Raw genomic sequence first — 27,041 nt, forward strand, 5'->3', positions numbered from 1 at the left:
ACACTGACAGATCTGTCAGTGTCAGTTAGCATACAAATCTTTTTTCAGATTATGATTTTTTTCAGACTGTCTGACTGTTTCCGGCCTTAGTGGATGCCAGGCTTAAGACGGAATCGAACTGTGTCGAATCGAGTTCTCATACAATCGAATGCGATTCGACGCGTCGCTGATGGACGCTATTTCATAAGAAATGCAGAAAGAAGCTTAGAGGGTGCGCTCACGGGCGACTTTTCGAAGTGACTTTTTTGTCGCGACCATGGGCTAGTATGAAAGTGCGCTCATGAAGCAACGCAACTTTTCATACAAATACGTAGGTCGCCGAGCAACTTTGTCGGCCGTGGGCGCGCACCCTGAATAGATAATATGTTGTAAATAAATAAAAAAAATATTTTTTTTAGCTCTGTCGGTGACACTGACAGCTACAAACTGCGCAGCCATTAAATTAAAATGCGAGTACAAAGCTTTTGCGTGTAAAATGTAGTCGGTGAACCAAAATTTGGCACTAAAAATTGGCGGAATATTTGAAATGTTAAAAAAGGGGCTCACCGGCCAATTGTCTTAATAAAACGCGTGCCGGTTAGCCAAATGTTGGTACAAAAAAAGACGCGTAATTCAATATGCCCCTATATTCTGGGTTGTTGATTCCATCAACGTTAAGGTTTCGAAAGGCACGCGCTTTTTTCAGACCCCCCCTCGCCGAAAAAAAACTGGTTCTTGTATACGTTACGGAACATATGGATTGCAAAGGTCTGGCGGAGAATTGGTTGACATTTCGGAGATTTTTGCGACCGACTTCGGATAAAATCGTGGTTCACAGCTGGCAACACTGTAACATCCATCTACCTGAAATATCTTCATTAAAACAAGCTTTTCGACTCCAAAAACCGTGTGTTACAGTGAAATATGTGTATGACAATCGTTTCCGAGTGTTCGCACGAGAAATTGACCTTAAAATTCGGTTTAAGTTCTCATAACCTTAAAAAGTTTCGATGTCTATTGTTATCTTTGAGAAATAAAATACAATAAGGAGAAGGGTTTAGGTAAGGAACTGGTTTTTTCGATTTATTTACGGCCCTTGATAGGCGATATTGATGGCGGAGGGTCCCGATGAGCTTAAGGGCAGCATTGTTAAAACACTTTGTCTTTTACACCCGTAGTGGCTATTTGGTTTTTTTGTGAAACTTTGTGTCTTCGTATTTACTATGGATTGTTAAAAGCAGGTATATTTTTATAACAATCTTCATATTCATTTATTCATGCTTTCACATAAGTATACAATAGTGGGTAGGTACACGTTATATGACACCCTGTTAGGGCATAGCAGGTAAACTTATGATCTAGAACTTAAATACTAATCTATCCTAATGAAAATACATACTAGTTAACAATAAAAACAATATATACAAAGCTTAATCACAGTAAATTATAAGTTACCTAAATATTTGACATATTATATACACAAATCATTAATTTAAATTTTAAATTTCTTTATCTAGCAAAAAATCTTGTAAATTATAATAACATTTCCCTATAAGTTGATTTTTTAGTTTATTTAAGAAAGTATTGGTGTTTTTCTCTTCTTTTAATTTATTGCTTAATTTGTTATATATCTTGATAGACATGGAGTGTGGACTGTCACTATGTAATTTCATTGTTGACCCTGAAACTGGAACTAGGTTATTTTTGAACCTAGATTCATAACGGCGGGTCTGGTCTATAATTGACCTATACAATTGTGGGTTTCTTCTTATAAATTTACACACCTCATAAATGTACACTGAAACTAAAGTTAACATATTAAATTGTCTAAAATAAGGAGTACAGCTCTCTGGGATTTTTATGTTCGCTAGAATTCGTACACACTTTTTTTGAAGAATAAAAAGATCCTTGACATCTGTACTGTTACCCCATAGTATGATGCCGTATGTAAGCCAAGAATAGGCATAGGAGTAATAAGCTGTAATCGCAGAGTTGAAGTCAGTTGATCTTTTTATTTCTCTTAATGCGTACACGAAAGATGATAATTTTGGCTACATGATCCTTCCAATTAATATTTGAGTCAATAATGAAACCCAGTAAGTTTGCAGAGTCCACGAAATCCAATTTTATTCCATTTATGTCAAAGTGTTGTGATAAGGGTGTTTTTTGATAAGGCCTAAATTGTATGATTTTAGTTTTTGAAATATTTAGTTTTAAATTGTGGTCTTCCATCCATTCTGTTACATTATTTAAAGTATAATTTACGTCTTGATTTATATTCGTGTCATCATTGCATGAGGTTAGGATCGAGATGTCATCGGCAAAAAGTACACAAGACTGTGAAACTGTTTTAGGAATATCATTAATGTAAATCAGAAAGAGCAAACATCCAATTACACTTCCCTGAGGGATAGAATGCCTGACGGGCAGCTGGTCAGATATTACGCTTGTCATTTCGCCCGTTGTATGGTTCAAACATTCTATTGCGACACACTGTTCTCTGTTTTTGAGGTAAGACGTAAACCAGTCGTGAGCAATTCCCCTTATTCCTATCTCATATATTTTATTCAATAGTATGTCGTATTGGACCATATCATATGCCTTAGACATATCTAGTAATATGCCAATTGCGTACTTTTTGTCATTAAGTATATCTAAAACATTTAATACATATTTATATGCAGCCAGAGTAGTAGAACGGCCTTTCCGGAACCCGTTCTGAGCGTCATCAAAAATATTGTACCTTTCACAAAAAGAATATACGCGATTGTACATAGCAGTCTCGAATATTTTTGATGATGTGGGTAGAAGAGCCACGGGTCGATAGTTACTAGGGTCGTTTTTTTTGCCCTTCTTATGTATGGGTTTAATAATTGATTTTTTTAGCATATCGGGAAAGGATCTATCGGTAAAAGACTGATTGATTAATAGGTAGAAAGGAAAAGTTAATTCGTCAGCACAGTGTCGAAATAACATAGGCGGCAACTCGTCAGCTCCGGAACTTTTTTTATTTTTTAAATTCATTATTATTCTTTTTACCTCTGGCATATCTACTGGGCTTAGGTAAATTGAGTTTGTGGTGGGTAGGAGTACAGGTCGGCCGCGCGGCTTGGTACTTCCGGCTTCAACTTGTCCCACTGATGCAAAAAATGAATTGAATATGTTCGACACGGTTGTCTATTGTTTGCCCGACAGTCATTTAACATAATATTCATTTGCCCGAATCTAACTTGCCTGAATTTCATTTGCCCGAATGATTTGTTTACCATAAAAATCATATGACATACTCGTTGTTTATCCGAATATTACCTTCCATAATCATACAATGCCATACTATTTGTTAGCCATATTATTAAGTGCAATAATATGGTTTCATAGAATATTCAAACGCCATAAGCAATTATTGCCATATTAATTGTTGCCCATATTATTACCTAACCTAACCTACTTTCTGATAGCAGTTTCATTTTCCAGGGGTCACAGTTCTAACCTAACCTAACCTACTTTTCCAGCAGTTTCATTCTCCAGGGGGTCACAGTTCTAACCTAACCTAACCTAATACTTTCTGATAGCAGTTTCATTTTCCAGGGGGTCGCAGTTCTAACCTAACCTAACCTACTGTCTGATAGTATTTTCATTTTCCGGGGGTCACAGTTCTAACCTAACCTAACCTACTTTTCAAGCAGTTTCCTTTTCCAGAGGTTCACAGTTCTAACCTAACCTAACCTACTTTCTGATAGCAGTTTCATTTTCCAGGGGGTCACAGTTCTAACCTAACCTAACCTACTTTCTGATAGCAGTTTCATTCTCTAGTCTTTCTAGTACCTATTATAGTAGTTTTCGATTCTGCCAAAGCACATTATGGAAATTGACTTTTCTGGACGCTAATTTGTATGACAAATGATGGTATGGAATGTGGTAATTACGGATTTCGATGATTCTGACAAATGACATTATGGAAACTGACTTTATGGGAAACAAAGTTTCTGGCACTAGATTAATATAGTAAACAATGATTATGGCATAAGATGTTATGAGAAACAATATTATGATTGTTGAATAGGATGGCAAATAAAATTATGGCAAATGAAATTCTGGCAAATGGGGGTATCCCGTTCGACACTTGCTTAGGATCCGACGTTAGCTTATTATGGATCGATAACTCAATATTTTGCCGCGTTTGAGAAAAATTTTTGTTAGTGCGCTCTTTTATTATTTGCCACATAGTTTTAACTATATTATCAGATTTTTTAATTTTCCGTATATATTGGAGTTTTTTAGACTTAAATATGATTTTTTTCAATAATTTTTGGTACTGTTTATAATGTTTAGTAAGTGTTACGTCGTTTGATTGGGTAACCATAATTTTTAATAATCTTTTGGTTTTGCAAGAAATTTTTATACCCTTTGTGAGCCAGTTTTTTTTAAAGTTAGTTTTTACTTTAATAGTTCTTAAGGGTATACATTTATTTAGAATGTTTTGTAAGGTATTATGGAATTTGTCGTAATTATTATTTATATCATTTTCTGGTTTAATTACTTGCAGCCAATCAATATCTTGTAGCATAATTTTATAATTTTGAATATTTTTTATACTATATAATCTTTTTTTGCATATATAGAAGGATTTTTTACCTTGTTGTTGTGTTGATAGGCGGATAATGGTACTTTTATGATCTGAAAATCCGAAATCACACACTTCGGTTTTTATAATGTCATGTGTGAAGTTTGTAAAAATAAGATCCAAACATGTTGACGTAGTGTTGGTAACTCGAGTGGGATCCTTTATATGTTGGATAAAATTGTATTCCTTCATGAGGTCTATTAATTGTCGTGATTGTTTGTTATTTTGAATCATATCTAAGTTAAAGTCACCGCCTACTATAATTCTTTTCCCAGAATCTTTTTTACTTAACATTTCTAGAAGTAATGACATTTGCTTTAAAAAAGTCTCATATTCACGACCATTCCAATATATGACTACTATCAATGTATTAAGTGACGGCAGCTCAATAGAGGCCATTTCTATGATATATTCAATGGACATATCCACGATGTCCTCACGCTCGGTGTAAATACTCTAGTTGTTTACGCAGAAATATGCAACACCCGCCGCCCGAGTAGTTTACCCGTGAGAACGATGATGCGATGTCGTAATTGTTTAACTGTATTAATTTTTGTTTTTCCTTGGATAGCCATGTTTCCGTAAGACAGAGAACTTCAAAGTTATTATTTTTATCATCCAAAAATGCATCTAATATGGCTTGTTTATTGAAAAGGCTTTGTGTGTTTTGGAACATTATTTTAAAAGCATTTAGATCTGATTTATCATCCAATTCAGTGGCATCTAGGTTAGAGTAGGCCTCGAAAAAACGTGGTGTTTTGTGCATTTGACAAGTGAACTTCTGGGTTAACACTGTTGACTGTGGGCTGCTTGTTTTGTGTGAGATCTAGTGGCTGTGAGTTATCAAAAATTATGTGCTGATTACTTGTGCATGGTACTGAACATGTGGATTGCAGTGCGTAGTCATTTGTGCCGAGTGTGTTTGTTTTGGGTATGTATGTTAAAAAGTCTATTAAATCGTTATATATTGTGATGAACCCTTGCCGGTTTATATTTCCAGACTTAGAGAACATAGTGATATCATATGACAAATGTAGGTTCGAATCTAGAATGTAGCCAAATTCGTGTTTCAAGTTGCACTTATATAATAAATCATTAACACTTTCGCTACCAAGAACCCGACTGTCGGGCACACCGCTCGTAGAAGCGTAGCCGATTACATGGGTTTCCCCGTATGTAGCGAAAATGTCGTAGCGCCGCGTAGAGCCCGGTTTAGAAAGTGTTAAATGTTTCGACACGCTTATTAAACAAAGTACAATAGTAGTTTATTTTAAATGTTGGCAGGCAAACAATTACATTCGTGTGTTGGACATATCTTAATTGTTCTTGTATGTGATTTACTAAAATATGCTAGGCCGCTCACGTCGCTGCCGGGCCCGCCGCTCGACGACCGCAACCCGCACCGCCTGGACCGCTACCTGAGGCTGGAGCAGCTACGGCAACACTTCTGGAAGCGCTGGTCGGCCGAGTACGTGTCTCTACAACAGCAACGCTATAAATGGCGCGAGAGGCAACGTGATCTACAGCTGGGAGAAGTAGTACTCATCAAGGAGGAGGGCTTGCCGCCGCTACTCTGGCGCATGGGCAGAGTCGTCAAACTATACCACGGGAAGGATGGCGTACCTCGCGTGGCAGACATCAATACCGCCAGAGGGGTGATCAAGCGTGCGCTGAACAGAATATGCCCGCTCTCGTCACAACAAGAATCCTGAAAGAGAGTCTTTCAGCGCCCCGGAGTATGTTAACGCCCTGACTGGCAACACAGACAGGATAGCCAACCTCCGGTCACCCCGCTGATCCAATGAGCAGCGGCCAGAGCCCCGACTGCCTGACCAATAGGAATGAAGACTGAAGCGCCGCGGTTTTCCCCCGTCGCGACACTATAAAAGCACGGCACCAGCGCCCCTTTTTTTTTTACTAATCGAAAACTCTCTCTGTCGCGTGTCCTAGACAAAACCTGTAATTTAAAATCCATTAAAAGAAATGGTAATATTTTATACTGTTTTATTTAAACAATTGAGTTCAGGCTCAAACATTTGGCATCTTACAATTGTATCATGTAGCAAATATTTGAAAGTATATAATATAAATTTGTTGTTGAAACATTAGATCGATATTAAAATTTTCTGTATATATAATTAATACTACTTTAAATGTACATTTTTTATTTTTGTTTAAGTTAAGACAGTTTTGTATATTTTTTTCATGTCATACAAAAATACATATCATTCTTTTTTCGGGCCCATCCATAATTACGTCACATCTTTTTTTTTTTTTTATATATCAATTTCATGATTTGATTATGAAATCCATACTATCCATACTAATATTATAAATGGGAAAGTGTGTGTGTCTGTTTGTTTGTCCGTCCTTCACGGCAAAACAGAGCGACGGATTGTCGTGATTTTTTAAGTGGAGATAGTTTTAAGGGATGGAGAGTGACATAGACTACTTTTTGTCTCTTTCTAACGCGAGCGAAGCCCACCTAGTAGTGATAATTTACGCTATTTGACGCGTGAATGACGCTAGATGTCACTACAATAACGTGCATTTACTTTTTTTTTTTAATTTATTGAAAACAAAGATTACAGTTATACAGTTTCTAGTTTTTTCGCCAAACTTACGTTTAACGGCGAAATGAAGCACTCATTTTCAAAGTTAGTACCTTAAATTATATTAAAAGACTTATTCTAGTGTCAATAGATAATAATATCTAATAATATCTTATCAATTACTAATGGCGCTTTTCATTAACGCTTTAAAAACCTGAATAAGCCAAAAAATCGCTGTCCCTATCTGTCATGTTGACTTATGTATATGTGAGAAAGGGACCAAGCACCCCTTATCTAATCAGTTCAGTAACTATTTTAAAAATGCGAGGGTAATTGACTGATGTATGGAGTTACAACTCTTCCCTTTTATTATTTCCTCTATGGTACCATAGATTAAATATAACAAGATCATACCATTCCATACATTAAAATGCGACCGCCTAAGACCGCGCTTACACTCCACCACACATAGATGGCGCCACAAAAAAAATGTCTTGTAGCTTTCGATTATACTTGTAGATGGCGTTAAGTGTCACTTTTGACATAGATTTACGGCTCGGAATTGACACTTAATGCCAATCTACAAATAATCGGTGGCAACAAGGCATTTTTTGTGGCGCCATCTATGTGTGGTGGAGTGTAAGCGCGTTCGTAGGCGGTCGCATTTTAATGTATGGGATGGTATGATCTTGTTATATTTAATTTATGATGGTACCTATTGATATTGACTTGTAAAAGAACTATGTAAATATTTGTTTATTATATGTCATTGCCTGAGTACCCACAACATAAGCCTTCCTGAGCTTTGACTCAGTCAGTCTGTGTATAAAGTACCATAATATTTATTATTTATAACTCTGTGGTCTACTCGAATAAATGTTTAAATTTCGAACATTATCTTTCCAGGCTCATCACAGACACCTTTACCATCAACAGTGGCAACAGTGCCAGCAAGCGACGGCGGGATAAAGCGCTCCTGACCAGCTTCAAGTTTAAAATGGACCCACACACCCTTAACCTGTCGCCCAAGTCCCCGACACCGCCCAAACGGAGGTTGGGATCTAAAGAGAACTCCTCACCTAATATTGGTAAGATTTTTTTTTTTTAACCCCCGACGCAAAAACGAAGGGGTGTTATAAGTTTGACGTGTCTGTCTGTCTGTCCGTCTGTCTGTCTGTCTGTTTGTCTGTCTGTGTGTGTGTCTGTCTGTGGCATCGTAGCTCCCGAACGGATGAACCGATTTTGATTTAGTTTTTTTTGTCTGAAAGCTGAGTTAGTCGGGAGTGTTCTTAGCCATGTTTCATGAAATTCGGTCAACTATGTCGCGGTCGGGGGTTTTTTCAAAATTTTAATTTTGTGGTTAGGTTAGTTAATATATACACATGATGTAGTCAGTCAATTGGAACCCTAGGCCACTGTAGAACTATGTCATAGTGACGTTATTAATCAGGTCGTAAGAAATCTCTTACGGCTTGTCATTTTGACATGGTTGTAGAGTGGCCTGGGGTTCCAATAGGTTGACTGTACTTAGCAGCAGCGGCTGGTCCATACAAGCCGATTCCCAACGGCTTGCCTAAATGATTACTAGTACAGGTTTCTTTTTGCTCAATATTGCCTAGCAGAAATTTTCACCAACCGCCACTGGTACATAGTGTACATACATAATAGTACATTACGATACAAGTGCGTAAAAAAGGAAGTTCGAAACGAGTGGCGATAAATTAAAACACGACCGAAGGGAGTGTTTTAAATCGACACGAGTTACGAATTTCCTTTTCGCACGTGTATCGTACGACGTTTTTCAGTACAGATGAGCCTCTGCAGTTTCGACCTGGCATATAATGAACCACTTCTCGAACTAGTGCGTAAAAAAACGACCATCTGTACTGAAAAAATATATTGTATGGTAGAGTCGTAGAGAACTGGATAATACTAGCTCAGGACCGGGACAAGTGACGTACTGCACAGCAGTGGGCGATAAAGGGCTGATATGATGATGATGATGGTAGAGAATGCCTTCTGGCATTAAGTTCGCCTTTTGTGCACGTTTCACAGTGCAATGAAGTTTAAATAAATAAATATATGCAGTAAACGGCCATAAAGAATTCACATCGGTTTTTCGTCTTTGTATAGCGTTGTCTCTTTCTGTGACGTTAATTGTCTCTTTCCAAAGACCTATGTGCATTCTTTATGGCCTTTTACTGTACACATACATAAGCTCACGTCTGTATTTCCAAATGGGGTAGGCACTAGACAGAGCACATGAAACTTGTATTTTTAAATGAAATCAAAGTCCATAGCCCATGGTTTAGTCCTGCGGCGCTGGCTATATTTTGGGTCCTAAGTTAAAAAAATATTAAAGTTTATTTTGTTTTCGTTTATAAATACTTTGCTAACATATAAAATTTAATATTTCGTTTTGGGTCACATTCCTAGGGTGCTTTTTCAGTAATTTGGTAATTTATGGTTATAATTTTTAATTTCACCTAATGTGGTCAAAAAAATATTCGAGAGAAAAATGTAACTGTAATGCATTTAGTATGACATTTTTAGCGTGTATACGTAGTTTGTGTTAATTTCCTCGAATGCTATATGACAATTTGTCATACCTAGCGAAACAGACGCAAAAAAATATTCATGTTAAAAAAAATTAGTGAAGCCGCATTAGCTCCTTTAAATATATCAATAAACTGAAATTGTGTTTTTCTACTCCAATGCTTTATAAAATTTGCGATAATTTAGCTAAAATAGGTTCTTACCATTACAAAAAAATATTAAAGTTACTAGAGTTCACATCTTAATAACTAAAAAGACAGGGTAAATAAGATACATGAATTTGGGTCAGTTTAATAGAATGCTTCGAAAAATAATACGGTATTAATATTTGCGTTCGATCAAGTCAAGCGGGCGCGTCCGCGCGGCCGTGGCGCGGGAGCAGGGAAGGGCAATGACCTCTCTCGATATTCGACAAACCGCACGTTGCGTACAAAACGCAAATTTATTTCAACTGTGCAACCCGAAAAGGTTGTATTTGATAAGACCACTAGAGTAGCAATTTTAATTAAATATACCTATTTTCCACATGCATCAATAAAATAATTTCATTTCTAAATAATAAATTTAGTATGCAACGTGGAATCTACTACTACTAATAGTAGATGCGGCAGGCTGGGCTGACAGCTGATGTGGTCGCGTTCAATGTAATGTATGTAGTTGATAATGTTTTATTAAAATTTGTGTTCTGTTATGTTTTCCTTTTTTTCCCGTTTTTTGTGATTTATGTGTATTCTTGGTTTTTTTGTGTATTCTTGTGTATTTATGTGTATTCTTGGTTTTTTTATGTAAATAGTTTTATTTTTTCTGTCTCTTTTCTTCATTTTCTTTTTCTTTGTTGTGTGTTTGTTATCTGTCGTGGCATCACCGAATGGGCCCTACGGAAGACCAGCGCTGGCTTCCAGCTAGCATTATGCTGAGTTGGGTCCATTTCGTGATGCGCACTTACTTAATGTTCTGTTCTCTGTTTTTTGTCCTATTCTTGTGTGTACATGTACGTACGTGTTTGTGAGCGTCATGAATAAATGTCTTTTATCTTTTATCTTTATCTTTTACTACTGTCAAATAATTAGTCGATTTATCTTCTAAGTACTTTAAAATTATACTTATATTAAGCGTGTCACTCACTATGCAGATTGAAGAGCGCTTATCTTTCAATATGAATCCACATATATTGGGTTGGCACAAAAGTAATGAGACACTTGGTTTACGTTTTATATTTTTTATTATTATTACAATACAAAAAACTTAGTCGATGATGTAATCACCATTAGCATCTATGACTTCTTGCCAACGATCCGGCAAAGTTTGGATGCCTTTCGCCCAGAACTCTGATGGCTGTGCCTCGAAAAAGTTGTTCAACTCCACCTGTACATCATGGAAATCATTGAATTGTTTACCCCGCAAATGTCGTTTCAGGGCTCTAAACAAATGAAAGTCTGATGGTGCGAGGTCTGGAGAATAAGGTGGGTGGGGTATCGTCTCCCAGCCCAAGTTCTGCAGCTGTTGGCGAACGGTAGATGCGACATGAGGTCGAGCGTTATCATGTAGTAAAATTACAGTGGCTCGTCTTCGTCGTTTTTTCTTGATAGCAGAAGATAGTTCGGTTAGCTGTGTTGAATATTTGTTAGCGTTTACAGTTTCATTGTGTAATAGTTCATGAAACAGCATGCCTTGCGAGTCCCAGAAACAACAAAGCAAAACTTTTAAGCGGTTCTTTTGACTCAGCACCGGTTGAGTTGGTGGCGTTTCTTCTTGAGGCAGCCAAAAAGCACGACGTGTATCGTTCTCATAATAAATCCATAATTCATCTCCCGTAACCAGATCAGTCAAAAACTCTTTACGTCGGGGTCGCAGCAAAAGTGATTGACAGATGGCGACACGGACTGCACGACTGGCGTCGGTAAGGATGTGTGGTACCCATCGAGCCAAAACTTTTCGATACCCAAGCTCATGCAGATGGTATTCCACAGCGTGGTGACTGCAGTTAAGTGCTTCCGCTAATTCACGAGTAGTAGCATCAGGATTCGACTGTAGTTCGCGGCGTAAATCGTCATCATTGAATGCAGATGTGGTCGCCCTGAGCGTGACTGACTTTCAAGGCTCCTGTCTCCTGATTTAAAACGGTCAAACCATCTGGACACCGTGGCATGGCTTGTACTTCCAGCGCCCAATGCAGTGTTGATATTGTCAGCCGCAGCCCGCGCACTGTGGCCTAACAAGTACTCGTACTATAAGTAAAGTGTTTGAACTTGTCGCTCGTCCATTTTATTTCAATCTAACTAAACCAATCACGAGGGCGGCTTTATATACCCTCACATTAGAAGTACCTAGAATGTTCTACAACATACTAGAATATTATCGAAAACAATTAACTTAAGAAAGGAAATGTATAGAGTTTTGTAGAGTGTGTCATTACTTTTGTGCCAACCCAATATAAAATAATATATAATTCAATGAGCTAACACACGCACCGCCGATTATTTATATTTTATATTGAAGTACATGTGGGCATCGACGTAGGTACGTCTAAGCCTCTATAGACGTACCTACGTCGATGCCCACATGTACTTCAAAATATTATATCATAAAACGGTGAGGAATTTATCTGTATAAAATACAGGATTATAAAGCAAAATACAGGATGTACTTTTTATAACCGGCAATATTTAAGGAGGTGAAGTCATATAACTGTTACCGAATACAAAACACTAAGTAAAACTGCATCATAGTAAAAAAAAAACGCCCAATGGACTTGCCTCGCGTGACGTCACGTAGTGTTTTTAACCGTCGCCTCAAATCTTTCAAGAAGGACGGTTCTCAAGTCGTCTGTATGTTTTTTATTTTATGTTTGTTCCTCGATATCTCCGTCGTTACTGGACCGATTTAAAAAAAAAAAAAATTTATTGAATGAATATGCATACAGATTGGTCCCACTTTTCTCAGAACCCAGTTCTGATGATGCGATCCTGGAGAAATCGAGGGAACTCCTCAAATCTGAAAGGTGTACATATGGTGATTTTTGTGTTTTTAAAGGAACAGCATGCATTTACGTACGGAACAGTGACATTTGGTGCAGTGGAACTGCTGATGATGGCCAGAACGGAACTCTTCAAATCTGAACGGCACGCTTATAGTGACTTTGGTATTTTTCTAAGAACAGCATGCACTTACATCCAGAACAGTGACATTTGGTGCAGTGGAACTGCTGATGATGGTCAGAACCGGACTCCTCAAATCTGAACGGCACGTTTATAGTGACTTTGGTATTTTTACAAGAACAGCGTGCACTTTCGTCCAGAACAGTGACATTTGGTGCAGTGGAACTGCTGATGATGGCCAGAACCAAACTCCTCAAATCTGAACGGCACGCTTATAGTGACTTTGGTATTTTTACAAGAACAGCGTGCACTTTCGTCCAGAACAGTGACATTTGGTGCAGTGGAACTGCTGATGATGGCCAGAACCAAACTCCTCAAATCTGAACGGCACGCTTATAGTGACTTTGGTATTTTTATAAGAACAGCGTGCACTCTCGTCCAGAACAGTGACATTTGGTGCAGTGGAGCTGCTGATGATGGTCAGAACCAAACTCCTCAAATCTGAACATTGAGAAATAATATATAGATTACAAAAGGACTTTTAAATAAGACAATTTTTAATCATGTATTTCTTATATTTAAAAAAGAAACAACCCCAATGAATGATCGATTAACGTTACACCGTTACGCCACCGTTTTTGTCTTTCCCAAAAAAAAATTCTCATTCCTATTCTTGGCCTCCGGTTTTACCTCGTGCCAAATTTTACCGCGCTCGGACCGCAGATAAAAAAAATCAAAGTCGGCCATTTTGAAATAGTGTAGTTCAAGCTTTTTTGAACTTTTTCCAACCGTTACGGAGATATGGTTATTAAAAAAACTTCCATACAAATTTCAATTTGCCTTCAAAGACCGCCACTTTGTATCTTGAGGCGGCTGTCCACCCGTGTGCCGAATTTCAGCGCGCTCGGACCATTTTGAAATATAAAAAAAAAGTCGGCTATTTTGTTTTATTTTTAAATGTCATTCGATGGATCTCAGATGACTGTATAACATTTGTTCAAGCACTTTTAACTTATTTGTATTATTATGGAACCATGGCGACTAAAAAAAAACCTCCACACAAATTTCAATTGGCCCTCAAAGGCCGCCATTTTGAATTTTTCAAAAATATTCTTTTTGAATACTAATTTTGAGGTGGCCATCCACTCGTATGCCAAATCTCAGCGCGCTAGGACCATTTTGAAATAAAAAAAAAGTATTAGTAGTATTATTAGTAGCCATTTTGAATTATTTTTAAGTACAACTTTTTTCTACTCCCAGACTTGTATGACATTAATTTGGTCGAGCACCCCCGGCTAACTCTTACGATTTAAAAGTTGCCATATAAAACAAAAGTGGCCAGTTTTCTCACATTTGCAGCAGTTTTAGGATTCCGTAGTCAACTAGGAACCCTTATAGTTTTGCCATGTCTGTCTGTCCGTCCGTCCGTCCGCGGATAATCTCAGTAACCGTTAGCACTAGAAAGTTGAAATTTGGTACCAATATGTATATCAATCACGCCGACAAAGTGGTAAAATAAAACGTAAAGCGGGGACTGGTTTTCTTTTTATTCCAACCCCAACGTGTGATATATTGTTGGATAGGTATTTGAATAACGGTTTAATAAAATAGTTTTTTGGAAATATTAATATTTTCGGAAATAATCGATCCTAAAGGAAAAAAAAGTGTGTCCCCCCCCTCTAACTTATGAATCATAATATGTTTAAAAAATATTTAAAAAATCACAAAAGTAGAACTGTATAAAGACTTTCTATGAAAATTATTTTGAATTTGATAGGGTCAGTAGTTTTTGAGAAAAATACGGAAAACTACGGAACTCTACACTGAGCGTGGCCCGACACGCTCTTGGCCGGTTTTTCCAAAAAAATTTATTTCATTCCAATCAAGGCTGCTTGGAGATTCTACTACCAAAATTTGAGTGCTCTACGACAAACTTGAAAAATCGTCAAAAATAGTCGGCCACTTAGAAAAAAATGGCGGCGTCAAAAACAGCCCAAGATCCTCTATGACATTTGGTCGAACACCCCCGGCTATCTCCCGCCGTTTGGCCAGGCCGTCCAATATTTTTTTACCCGGAATAGGTAGACCGACGGTCGGATTTCTATAGGGTCGCAGGACAAACCTCTATACGGCCACACTAAACACTGCCACCGGCGGATCCTCCTTCTGGCTATTTTTGGAAAAATGTCAGTCGTGTTGCAGCTTTATATTATAATAGCTTTTGCACGCGGCTTCGCTCGCGTTAAAAAGAGACAAAAAGTAGCCTATGTCACTCTCCATTCCTTCAACTATCTCCACTTTAAAAAATCACGTCAATTCGTCGCTCCGTTTTGCCGTGAAAGACGGACAAACAAACAGAAATACTTTCACATTTATAATATTAGTACTTATGGATAGATAAATGTGAGTAAAAAAATTACATACCTATTTTGATTACCATTTTTTTTAAGGTAGGGTTAAATTCTTAACCAATTGGGATAATGTCGAAAGTCTGTGAAAAGGATTCTTATGCCATATAATGAGAATAATAACAATAATGGCTACCGCAGTCTCACCACCCGTGTTTGCACACACGCGCGCGCACACAGACACACGCGACTTTTGTTTTATAAGGTGTAGAGATATATTATACCGCCGTGCGCTTCGTGTCCATTATAAATGAAAATTAAGGAAAATATGGGAAATAATATTCATGTTACAATTTATGCAGATGGTATTCCACAGCGTGGTGACTGCAGTTAAGTGCTTCCGCTAATTCACGAGTAGTAGCATCAGGATTCGACTGTAGTTCGCGGCGTAAATCGTCATCATTGAATGCAGATGTGGTCGCCCTGAGCGTGACTGACTTTCAAGGCTCCTGTCTCCTGATTTAAAACGGTCAAACCATCTGGACACCGTGGCATGGCTTGTACTTCCAGCGCCCAATGCAGTGTTGATATTGTCAGCCGCAGCCCGCGCACTGTGGCCTAACAAGTACTCGTACTATAAGTAAAGTGTTTGAACTTGTCGCTCGTCCATTTTATTTCAATCTAACTAAACCAATCACGAGGGCGGCTTTATATACCCTCACATTAGAAGTACCTAGAATGTTCTACAACATACTAGAATATTATCGAAAACAATTAACTTAAGAAAGGAAATGTATAGAGTTTTGTAGAGTGTGTCATTACTTTTGTGCCAACCCAATATAAAATAATATATAATTCAATGAGCTAACACACGCACCGCCGATTATTTATATTTTATATTGAAGTACATGTGGGCATCGACGTAGGTACGTCTATGCCCACATGTACTTCAAAATATTATATCATAAAACGGTGAGGAATTTATCTGTATAAAATACAGGATTATAAAGCAAAATACAGGATGTACTTTTTATAACCGGCAATATTTAAGGAGGTGAAGTCATATAACTGTTACCGAATACAAAACACTAAGTAAAACTGCATCATAGTAAAAAAAAACGCCCAATGGACTTGCCTCGCGTGACGTCACGTAGTGTTTTTAACCGTCGCCTCAAATCTTTCAAGAAGGACGGTTCTCAAGTCGTCTGTATGTTTTTTATTTTATGTTTGTTCCTCGATATCTCCGTCGTTACTGGACCGATTTAAAAAAAAAAAAAAAAAATTTTATTGAATGAATATGCATACAGATTGGTCCCACTTTTCTCAGAACCCAGTTCTGATGATGCGATCCTGGAGAAATCGAGGGAACTCCTCAAATCTGAAAGGTGTACATATGGTGATTTTTGTGTTTTTAAAGGAACAGCATGCATTTACGTACGGAACAGTGACATTTGGTGCAGTGGAACTGCTGATGATGGCCAGAACGGAACTCTTCAAATCTGAACGGCACGCTTATAGTGACTTTGGTATTTTTCTAAGAACAGCATGCACTTACATCCAGAACAGTGACATTTGGTGCAGTGGAACTGCTGATGATGGTCAGAACCGGACTCCTCAAATCTGAACGGCACGTTTATAGTGACTTTGGTATTTTTACAAGAACAGCGTGCACTTTCGTCCAGAACAGTGACATTTGGTGCAGTGGAACTGCTGATGATGGCCAGAACCAAACTCCTCAAATCTGAACGGCACGCTTATAGTGACTTTGGTATTTTTACAAGAACAGCGTGCACTTTCGTCCAGAACAGTGACATTTGGTGCAGTGGAACTGCTGATGATGGCCAGAACCAAACTCCTCAAATCTGAACGGCACGCTTATAGTGACTTTGGTATTTTTATAAGAACAGCGTGCACTCTCGTCCAGAACAGTGACATTTGGTGCAGTGGAGCTGCTGATGATGGTCAGAACCAAACTCCTCAAATCTGAACATTGAGAAATAATATATAGATTACAAAAGGACTTTTAAATAAGACAATTTTTAATCATGTATTTCTTATATTTAAAAAAGAAACAACCCCAATGAATGATCGATTAACGTTACACCGTTACGCCACCGTTTTTGTCTTTCCCAAAAAAAAATTCTCATTCCTATTTTTGGCCTCCGGTTTTACCTCGTGCCAAATTTTACCGCGCTCGGACCGCAGATAAAAAAAATCAAAGTCGGCCATTTTGAAATAGTGTAGTTCAAGCTTTTTTGAACTTTTTCCAACCGTTACGGAGATATGGTTATTAAAAAAAACTTCCATACAAATTTCAATTTGCCTTCAAAGACCGCCACTTTGTATCTTGAGGCGGCTGTCCACCCGTGTGCCGAATTTCAGCGCGCTCGGACCATTTTGAAATATAAAAAAAAAGTCGGCTACTTTGTTTTATTTTTAAATGTCATTCGATGGATCTCAGATGACTGTACAACATTTGTTCAAGCACTTTTAACTTATTTGTATTATTATGGAACCATGGCGACTAAAAAAAAACCTCCACACAAATTTCAATTGGCCCTCAAAGGCCGCCATTTTGAATTTTTCAAAAATATTCTTTTTGAATACTAATTTTGAGGTGGCCATCCACTCGTATGCCAAATCTCAGCGCGCTAGGACCATTTTGAAATAAAAAAAAAGTATTAGTAGTATTATTAGTAGCCATTTTGAATTATTTTTAAGTACAACTTTTTTCTACTCCGAGACTTGTATGACATTAATTTGGTCGAGCACCCCCGGCTAACTCTTACGATTTAAAAGTTGCCATATAAAACAAAAGTGGCCAGTTTTCTCACATTTGCAGCAGTTTTAGGATTCCGTAGTCAACTAGGAACCCTTATAGTTTTGCCATGTCTGTCTGTCCGTCCGTCCGTCCGCGGATAATCTCAGTAACCGTTAGCACTAGAAAGTTGAAATTTGGTACCAATATGTATATCAATCACGCCGACAAAGTGGTAAAATAAAACGTAAAGCGGGGACTGGTTTTCTTTTTATTCCAACCCCAACGTGTGATATATTGTTGGATAGGTATTTGAATAACGGTTTAATAAAATAGTTTTTTGGAAATATTAATATTTTCGGAAATAATCGATCCTAAAGGAAAAAAAAGTGTGTCCCCCCCCTCTAACTTATGAATCATAATATGTTTAAAAAATATTTAAAAAATCACAAAAGTAGAACTGTATAAAGACTTTTTATGAAAATTATTTTGAATTTGATAGGGTCAGTAGTTTTTGAGAAAAATACGGAAAACTACGGAACTCTACACTGAGCGTGGCCCGACACGCTCTTGGCCGGTTTTTCCAAAAAAAATTTATTTCATTCCAATCAAGGCTGCTTGGAGATTCTACTACCAAAATTTGAGTGCTCTACGACAAACTTGAAAAATCGTCAAAAATAGTCGGCCACTTAGAAAAAAAATGGCGGCGTCAAAAACAGCCCAAGATCCTCTATGACATTTGGTCGAACACCCCCCGGCTATCTCCCGCCGTTTGGCCAGGCCGTCCAATATTTTTTTACCCGGAATAGGTAGACCGACGGTCGGATTTCTATAGGGTCGCAGGACAAACCTCTATACGGCCACACTAAACACTGCCACCGGCGGATCCTCCTTCTGGCTATTTTTGGAAAAATGTCAGTCGTGTTGCAGCTTTATATTATAATAGCTTTTGCACGCGGCTTCGCTCGCGTTAAAAAGAGACAAAAAGTAGCCTATGTCACTCTCCATTCCTTCAACTATCTCCACTTTAAAAAATCACGTCAATTCGTCGCTCCGTTTTGCCGTGAAAGACGGACAAACAAACAGAAATACTTTCACATTTATAATATTAGTACTTATGGATAGATAAATGTGAGTAAAAAAATTACATACCTATTTTGATTACCATTTTTTTTAAGGTAGGGTTAAATTCTTAACCAATTGGAATAATGTCGAAAGTCTGTGAAAAGGATTCTTATGCCATATAATGAGAATAATAACAATAATGGCTACCGCAGTCTCACCACCCGTGTTTGCACACACGCGCGCGCACACAGACACACGCGACTTTTGTTTTATAAGGTGTAGAGATATATTATACCGCCGTGCGCTTCGTGTCCATTATAAATGAAAATTAAGGAAAATATGGGAAATAATATTCATGTTACAATTTATTTTACTGTTTTTGGGTTTTGTATTTATTTGCATCCATAAATATTTACCGTCATAAAAATTACACCCTGTATTGTGTAACTAAAAACTGAAATCAATAGTTACAATAATATTAATCACGGTATATGAATAGGAGTGCCGGATCGAATTAGGCACTTCAATATCGGAACAAAGGGTTCCGGAAATTCGAGGGAAATGTAAAATAAAATAATAGTGCATTAGGGTAATTCCGAAAGTCGTCTAATTACGAAAGTCACATAAAAATCACTATTATTTCCATCATATCAAGATTCCCTTTTCGGAATTACCACAGCATTTTTGTCATTCGGTATTACCCTAATGCACCACAATAAAACTTAACTATAGTTTAGCTAGATTAATTCGTTTATTTTAGATACTTTTACGTGTTTTCGAGATTTATAATTGGTCTGTTTTCATTACTAATGTAATACAGTTCTTAAGGTTAGTAATGTATAAGTTTTAATTGGGAAGACATGCAAAAAAAAAAATCAGGAGAATCCCGCCAAAGCCCGAACTTCTGGCAATCTTAAATTATGTATGACTGCGCACGAGAAGTAGGTACCTACGCCTCGTGTCACAGCGCGGCGTCGCACCAGCGGCATGCGCCAACCTGATTGGCTATCGGTTGCGCGCCACACAGCGCGAAAATTTAAAATACTATTGCGTTGCGTTTTATTCTGCCAAATATTGAAAACCCATGGATGAAAGTGACCCAAATTAAAAATGATGACTTGATATCATATTATAATTATGTAGACGTCAACTTTTTAACATGAAAATTTTTTGAGGCTTTGACAGGGTTTTTATTAAAAAAATTTTTTTTTAACCTAAGCATTGGATGAATGTGACACACTTTTAAAATATATATATATAACAATGTCCTGAATAGTATAAGACTTCACTTACCAACTCTAATATTTTATTAGGTGTTTAAGGGCCAATATTAGACATTTTTAAAATATAATTAAACCCATCTATGAAAATGACCCAAAATGCATATGTACATCGGCAACCACGTTGTTTTTACATAGATACAAATAATTTCTTCTCGAATATTTTTTTGACTGAACACTGCTTAAAAATAGAAATACCTAAATTTCGAGCTAAGCAAGTACCTAGGACGACCCAAAATATTATTTTTATATTTGATCAATAGTCTGAAAACCATATGCAAAAAGTAAGCAACATGAATATTATCGAAACCTCAAAAGTTATCGCTACCCGACTAGTTGATGTCAATCTATTATAAACTTATTTATTAAAATTAATTTTTTCCCTCTACTTCATTTATTTAACGTAACTATATGTTTGGCAAAGGTGTTTACATTGCCATAACTTGTTCCAGGCCTTTCGTACGAAAACAGAATAGAAAGAGACTTCTCACTCACACCGAAACCATACAAAACATCATATGAGAACAGCCAGAAGTCACCGTTCAACCCGACACCTAGAAAAGTACTTGGCGAACAAAACTCTCCATTCAACCGAACACCAAGAAAGATTCTCGGCGAGCTCCAAAATTCTCCCTTCAACCCGACGCCAAAAAAGGTCCTCAGTGAAGTTCAGAACTCTCTACCGACACCGAGAAAGGTCCTAGGAGAGCTGCAGAACTCCACACCGACTTCAGCACCGAAAGACTTAAGCTCGCTAACTCGTTCTCCACTTTTCAAACTGCTTGATACCCCGGTGTTGTCTCCGGTGAGCAGCCAGCGTTCCTTCAAGAAGATTAACAGGATTTTTGAGGAGCGCAGTCAGTTCAAGATGGAGAATATGGACAAATTTGAAGAGGAAACTAGGGCTCCGTTCCAGTTTGAACAGGAGAATTGGACTGCTACTAAGGTGAGATTTTATACTTTAACGCGTTACTTATAGTATAAGGTGCAGTGGGGTAATTTCGATTAACAGAAATGCTCTGGTAATTTTGAAAGGGGAATCTTGATGTGATGGAAATAATGGTGATTTTTATATGACTTTTGAAATTACCCCATTGCTTACTCCATTTGAATGCTAGCACATGAGACTAGGCGTTAACTATAGGAGCAGTGAAAACAAAAGATATCTGGCCAGATCCTTTTTCGGCGTAGCATTTTTAAGCCCCGACGCAAAAACGACGGGGTGTTATAAGTTTGACGTGTCTGTCTGTCTGTCTGTCTGTGGCATCGTAGCTCCCGAACGAATGAACCGATTTAGATTTTTTTTTTAAAGCTGAATTAGTCGGGAGTGTTCTTAGCCATGTTTCATGAAAATCGGTCCACCAATAAATGGATGCATAGCGTGGATATGTCGCGGTCGGGGTTTTTTTTTTCAAAATTTTAATTTTGTGCTTAGGTTATCATAATGAACATCTCAAATAATTTTAATAAAAAATGTATATTTCTAATTTCCAGCTGGACTTCAGAGACGTCCTCCAAACGACCTTCATAGAAGATTTCAAGACTGAAGACACTTTCGTACCCGAGAAAGAAGAATTGGACCAAGAATTCGACACTCTCCACGATTTAGAAGAAAAATTCGATAACGACACATTCGACCAATGCAATAAGTACGAAATCATATCAACGGATAGCCCGGATATCATATCCAGAGGCAGGAACCCTTCGAACAGGAAAATCAATGGCAGTTTTGTCTTCGGAGCACCGTTAGCTGACACCGAACAGTCTACCTCCTTCAACCGGCCAGCGAGGGCTTTAAACTTCGAAGACAGCTTCGAATTCCCTTCGCCGGTCATCAAGAAAAGCTCAAGCTCCGGCTCGGTTAAGAAATCTCTAAAATTCAGCGAGACACCGACAAAAGACTCCATGAATCGGATATTCACTTCAGACAGCACTACTTCGATGGAGAGCGGATTTGTCTCCGAATTCGATGACCAGTTGTTAGATATTGAAGAGTCGAACTCTCCAAAAGTAGCTTATTTTGACACTTTGCTGTCAGGACAGATTATTAAAAATAATGTCATAAGAAGTGGTAAGCAGCCACACTATAGAAGTATCCGCATTAATCCGGCCCAGAGCAAAGCAAGAGTGTCTCTGCTGTCGATACTGGAGTCTCCGCAGTCTATCCTGGAGTCTCCACAGAAGAGGAGTAAGCGAAGTGAGCCAGGGGAAGGGGGGGAGAGTAAGAGGAGGAAGTGTGAGGAAGTCAGGCCGGTGCTGCAGAAATACTTCTCTGAGAATAACGCGTTGATTATGTCCGCTTTTGACCGATGTGAGTATCTTATACTTTTAAACGAGCAATTCTTGTATATTTATTTATTTATTTATTTATTTATTTATATATATATTTATTTACACTGACGATCTTGGAAACCGCTCTAACGATTTCGCAGAAATTTGTTATGTGGGGGTTTTTGGGGGTGAAAAATCGGTCTAACTTATCCTTAGGTCCCGGAAAACGCAAATTTTCGAGTTTTCATGCGTTTTTCTTCGCGCGCCATCTCGTGTGCAGTAGTTGTACTGTTAAGACAGAATTCTTTCGGTCGATGTAAGTACTATTTATTGCAAACACTAGATGGCGACACAGGTCAAGGCTAAAACGAATAGAAAATACACTATTTGAGTTTTTGTGGCGAAATGCGCGCCATCTCGTGTGGAGTAGTTGTGTTGTTAAGGCTGAGAATTCTTTCGCTCGATGTAGGTACTATACATTTTTGAACTAGATGGCGACACATGTCAAGGATACGAAACAGAACCGAGCGAAGCTCGGTTGCCCAGATATTAATTTTATTATTAAACATTAACATTCGTAGTTTGCTACACTCCTGGTCCATGTATGTAATACTAGCTTTTACCCGCGGCTTCGCTCGCGTTATGAAGAGACAAAAAGTAGCCTATGTCACTCTCCATTCCTTCAACTATCTCCACTTAAAAAATCACGTCAATTCGTCGCTCCGTTTTGCCGTGAAAGACGGACAAACAAACAGACACATACACTTTCCCATTTATAATATTAGTATGGATTCAGTGTCACAATGAGGGAGTTAAAATGTATCTTTCATCCATACTAATATTATAAATGGGAAATTGTGTGTCTGTTTGTTTGTCCGTCTTTCACGGCGAAACGGAGCGACGAATCGACGTGATTGTTTTTAAGTACAAATTGTTGAATTGATGGAGAGTGACATAGGCTACTTGTTGTCTCTTTCTAACCCCCAACTTCCCTAAAAAGGGGGTGGAATTTTGTATGGAGGATTCCGCTGTTCTTGAATTTACCGCGAGCGAAGCCAAAGCTAAGTTATTTTAGAATAGAATAGAATAGAATATAATTTATTTCAGTATAAAAACACAGTTATACAATGCATACACAATGAGATGAAAAAAAAGAAGACTTATAACTAACATGTACACTGTAGGTAATTACACTGAAAAAGGTGAACACTCAGCATAATGCCCGGTCCTACTGGAGTAGTACCCGACGCTGGTCTTCCGTGAACACCTGTAGGGAGCGTAGTTTCACGTAGCTATTTATAATTACTACATATAGGGTTATATACCTATATTATACATATATGTACTTCACAAAATTTTTGACGCTAACAATTAATTATGACGATTAGTCTATTAAGAGAAAGGACATTTTGTATATTAATGAAGTAATTTTGTCCCCAGCGGATGGGAACCCGGACCTGATAGGCGATTTCAGCCAGCCCTTCGCCCTGCCCCTGACCAGGGGCAATCACTCCGACCTCAAGAGCATCACGTGTGACACTCTAGCTGGTCTTATCAGGGGGGACTTTGAGAACATCACGGATTTTCAGGTAAATGATCAGGGTCCCGTGTGCTGACGGGTTAAGAATTTCACCACCCCCTTTCTTCCCGTGGGTGTCGTAGAAGGCGACTGTGGGATATGGGTTAAAGTGTGGTGTAGGCGAGAGGCTGGCAACCTGTCACTGCAATGTCACACTTTCGTTTTCTATCGACCCCTTATTTGCCAAGAGTGGCACTGAAACTTGAGTAGTTTCATGTGCTCTGTCTACCCCTTCATGGGATACAGGCATTACAGGCGTGATTGTATGTATGTATGATCAGGGTCATCTTAAGTACATATTTCGGCGGCTATATTTCCGAGCTCATATAACCCGGCAACCTTCAAATCAAGAGTGAACAGGCATCTTCTGGGCGAGCTCACTCCATCGTAGGCCACGTCTTTGCCTTTGGCTAGTCTGTGGCCAAGAGTAAGCCCATTTATAATTTTAAAAAAAATGAGGTAAATTTCTATCTATGTAAGTATTTGTAAGGTGCAGCGGGGCAAATCTCGACTGGGGGGCAATTGTAATTGATCCATTTTTTCCGTTATTACCAAAGACACATCCATAGAAAACATCCATGACTGAGGAACAAATATCTGCTCATCACACAAATAAATGCCCTTTCCGGGATTCGAACCCAGGACCGCGGCTCAGCAGGCAGGGTCACTACCGACTGAACCCATAGATTTAGAATTATTAAACTAGATTGTGGAATCACATTTTTTGCCATACTAAATTGAACCTTATCACTGAGACAGAAAGGTGATCGTATCAGACTAGCGAAAACGGTCCACATGAGAGGGCATTGTTTGGGCTGGTGTCCCTCTCGCACGTGTTGCCAGTGTTAATGAGGTTACCATAGTAGTAGTATTTTTATCTGTATATTACCTGACTTTATTACTTCTTATATTATTTTAGTGTTATATTCAAACTAGGGTTTCGATATATTTCAAAGAATTGGAAAATAATTATAATGTAATTATTTTGATGTCAATAAATCAAAGATTTGTATAATCAAAAAATATGTTCAAATGGGTATTAGTAGATTTGGTAGTAATTTTGAAAATTGACTGGTATCCCCAATGTATGACAGTGATGACGTCACTGAATAATGTTGACATTGTCAGTAAGTGCGAGAGGGACACCAGCCCAAACAATGACCTCTCATGTGGACACACTTTTTGACCTAACTACTCATTCTGGTTTAACTGTAATTCTGTGACTGAACCAGACTGGTCGTCAAATCATTTATTTCGGTTTATATTTCGCATACTCCTATAACTCCACGCCATAACATTATCCGTCTCCCACAGGTGATAGACTGCCGTTACCCGTACGAATTCGAAGGCGGTCACATCGCCGGCGCACAGAACCTCTACACACCCACACAGATACTACAACTAGTGCAAGGACCGAGACCCCAGGGCAAGGTCCTGGTCTTCCACTGTGAATTCTCTTTGGAGAGGGGACCTAAGCTGTAAGTAAACCTTAGAAAATGCATTTTTGGTTTGGTCTACTCGAAAGACCTTTGGTCTACTCGAAAGACCTTCGGTCTACTCAAAAGACCTTAGGTCTTAAAGTACTTTTAAATACATGAAAGTCTTGTTTTTTTTCTCGGATTACATTTGTTCTCACAGTTGATTGAAATTTATTTTTTCCTTTTTCAGTTCTCGCTTCCTCCGCTCATCCGACCGCGAGAAGAACAAGGAAAACTACCCCTCCCTCCACTACCCCGAAATCTACCTCCTCCACGAAGGCTACCGCGCGTTCTACCAGCGACATCCGGATCTCTGCTCCCCAGCAGGATATACCGCCATGTTGGATCCTAAACACAGGGACTTACTGAGGCAACACCGCTCTGTGCAGCAACCGTCATCTTCTACGCATTATAGGAGGAATAGACTGCTGTTTTAGAGGGTGAAAAGGCTTGGTCTACTGGAAAGACCAATGGTCTACTTGGAAAGACCGACGGTCTTTTGCCCAAGACAAGCTTTTCTGGATGTGGTCTACTTGAAATAACAGAGATCTATGGAAAAAGACTTGGTCTACTGGAAAGACCGACAGTCTTTTTTCAAGACAAGCTCTTCTGGATGTGGTCTACTTGAAATAATAGAGATCTATGGAAAAAGGCTATGGTCTACTGAAAAGACCGATGCCCCACTGAAATACCTCTCTCTTCCGTGCGAAAGTGATAGTTGCGTTTCGAGCTACAGTGCGGGAACAATTGGCATACTGGCCATGCGTTCTGGTCCCTAAAGCATTTCTAAATTATTATAAAAGGTCTGATTTTAGATAACTAAGAGCATGGTCTATTGGGAAGACTGGTCTACTTGATCTTTTCAGTAGACCATGGTCTTTTAAAGACTAAATTTTGGTAAAAATACCGCAATAAGCCTCTAATATAACACTAAATATAATTTCTAATTTGTAAATACGAAAAATGCCATATTATTGTTAAAAACTAAGTTTTTAGTACAAAAATAGGCTTAAATTATCCCACCTATCTTAGTTATGCCATAGTTTTAGATTCATTCGACTTTGCAATATAGTTTTAATTTAGGAAAATAATCGGGGAAATATCCACAAACGAAACTTTTCCATATTTGTATAGCCAGGAAAAACAGTAGAAAATATGTGGCGCTACCGTCTAAATGTAGTGCTAAAAGATTTGCCTTCGTATTGTTACGGAAACATACGAACGTGTCATGCTGTTTCAGTCAGTCTCAGTACAAGATGTACTGACATTGACTGAACTAGCATGACAAATACGAACGTTTCCGGAAAAATACGAAGGGAACCTTTTTCGCATTACATTTGTAAACCGTTTTGCATGTCGCAACTAGGGATGTTACGAATATTTGCATTCGCATTCGCATATGCGAAAGATTCGCATTCTTTTAAACATTTGCATTGACATTCGCATTCGCTTC

At 38.3% G+C, this 27,041-nt stretch overlaps 1 protein-coding gene across 2 annotated transcripts; it reads left to right on the forward strand.

Moving 5' to 3' along the window:
* Positions 1–910: 910 nt before the first annotated feature.
* Positions 911–27,041, forward strand: LOC125241457 (M-phase inducer phosphatase 1-like). 2 transcript variants are annotated; one of them, XM_048149961.1, is made up of 7 exons: positions 911–1,040; positions 8,062–8,243; positions 20,704–21,206; positions 21,755–22,571; positions 23,972–24,120; positions 25,425–25,588; positions 25,779–27,041. In XM_048149961.1, exons 2-7 carry the CDS (start codon positions 8,153–8,155, stop codon positions 26,023–26,025), a joined length of 1,971 nt encoding a protein of 656 aa, XP_048005918.1. In that variant the 5' UTR covers positions 911–1,040; positions 8,062–8,152; the 3' UTR covers positions 26,026–27,041. The 2 variants fall into 2 exon arrangements, with proteins under 2 accessions (XP_048005918.1, XP_048005919.1); XM_048149962.1 differs by having other exon boundaries at positions 20,713–21,206.

Source organism: Leguminivora glycinivorella, chromosome Z (assembly GCF_023078275.1).
Source record: "Leguminivora glycinivorella isolate SPB_JAAS2020 chromosome Z, LegGlyc_1.1, whole genome shotgun sequence".
NCBI lineage: Eukaryota > Metazoa > Arthropoda > Insecta > Lepidoptera > Tortricidae > Leguminivora > Leguminivora glycinivorella.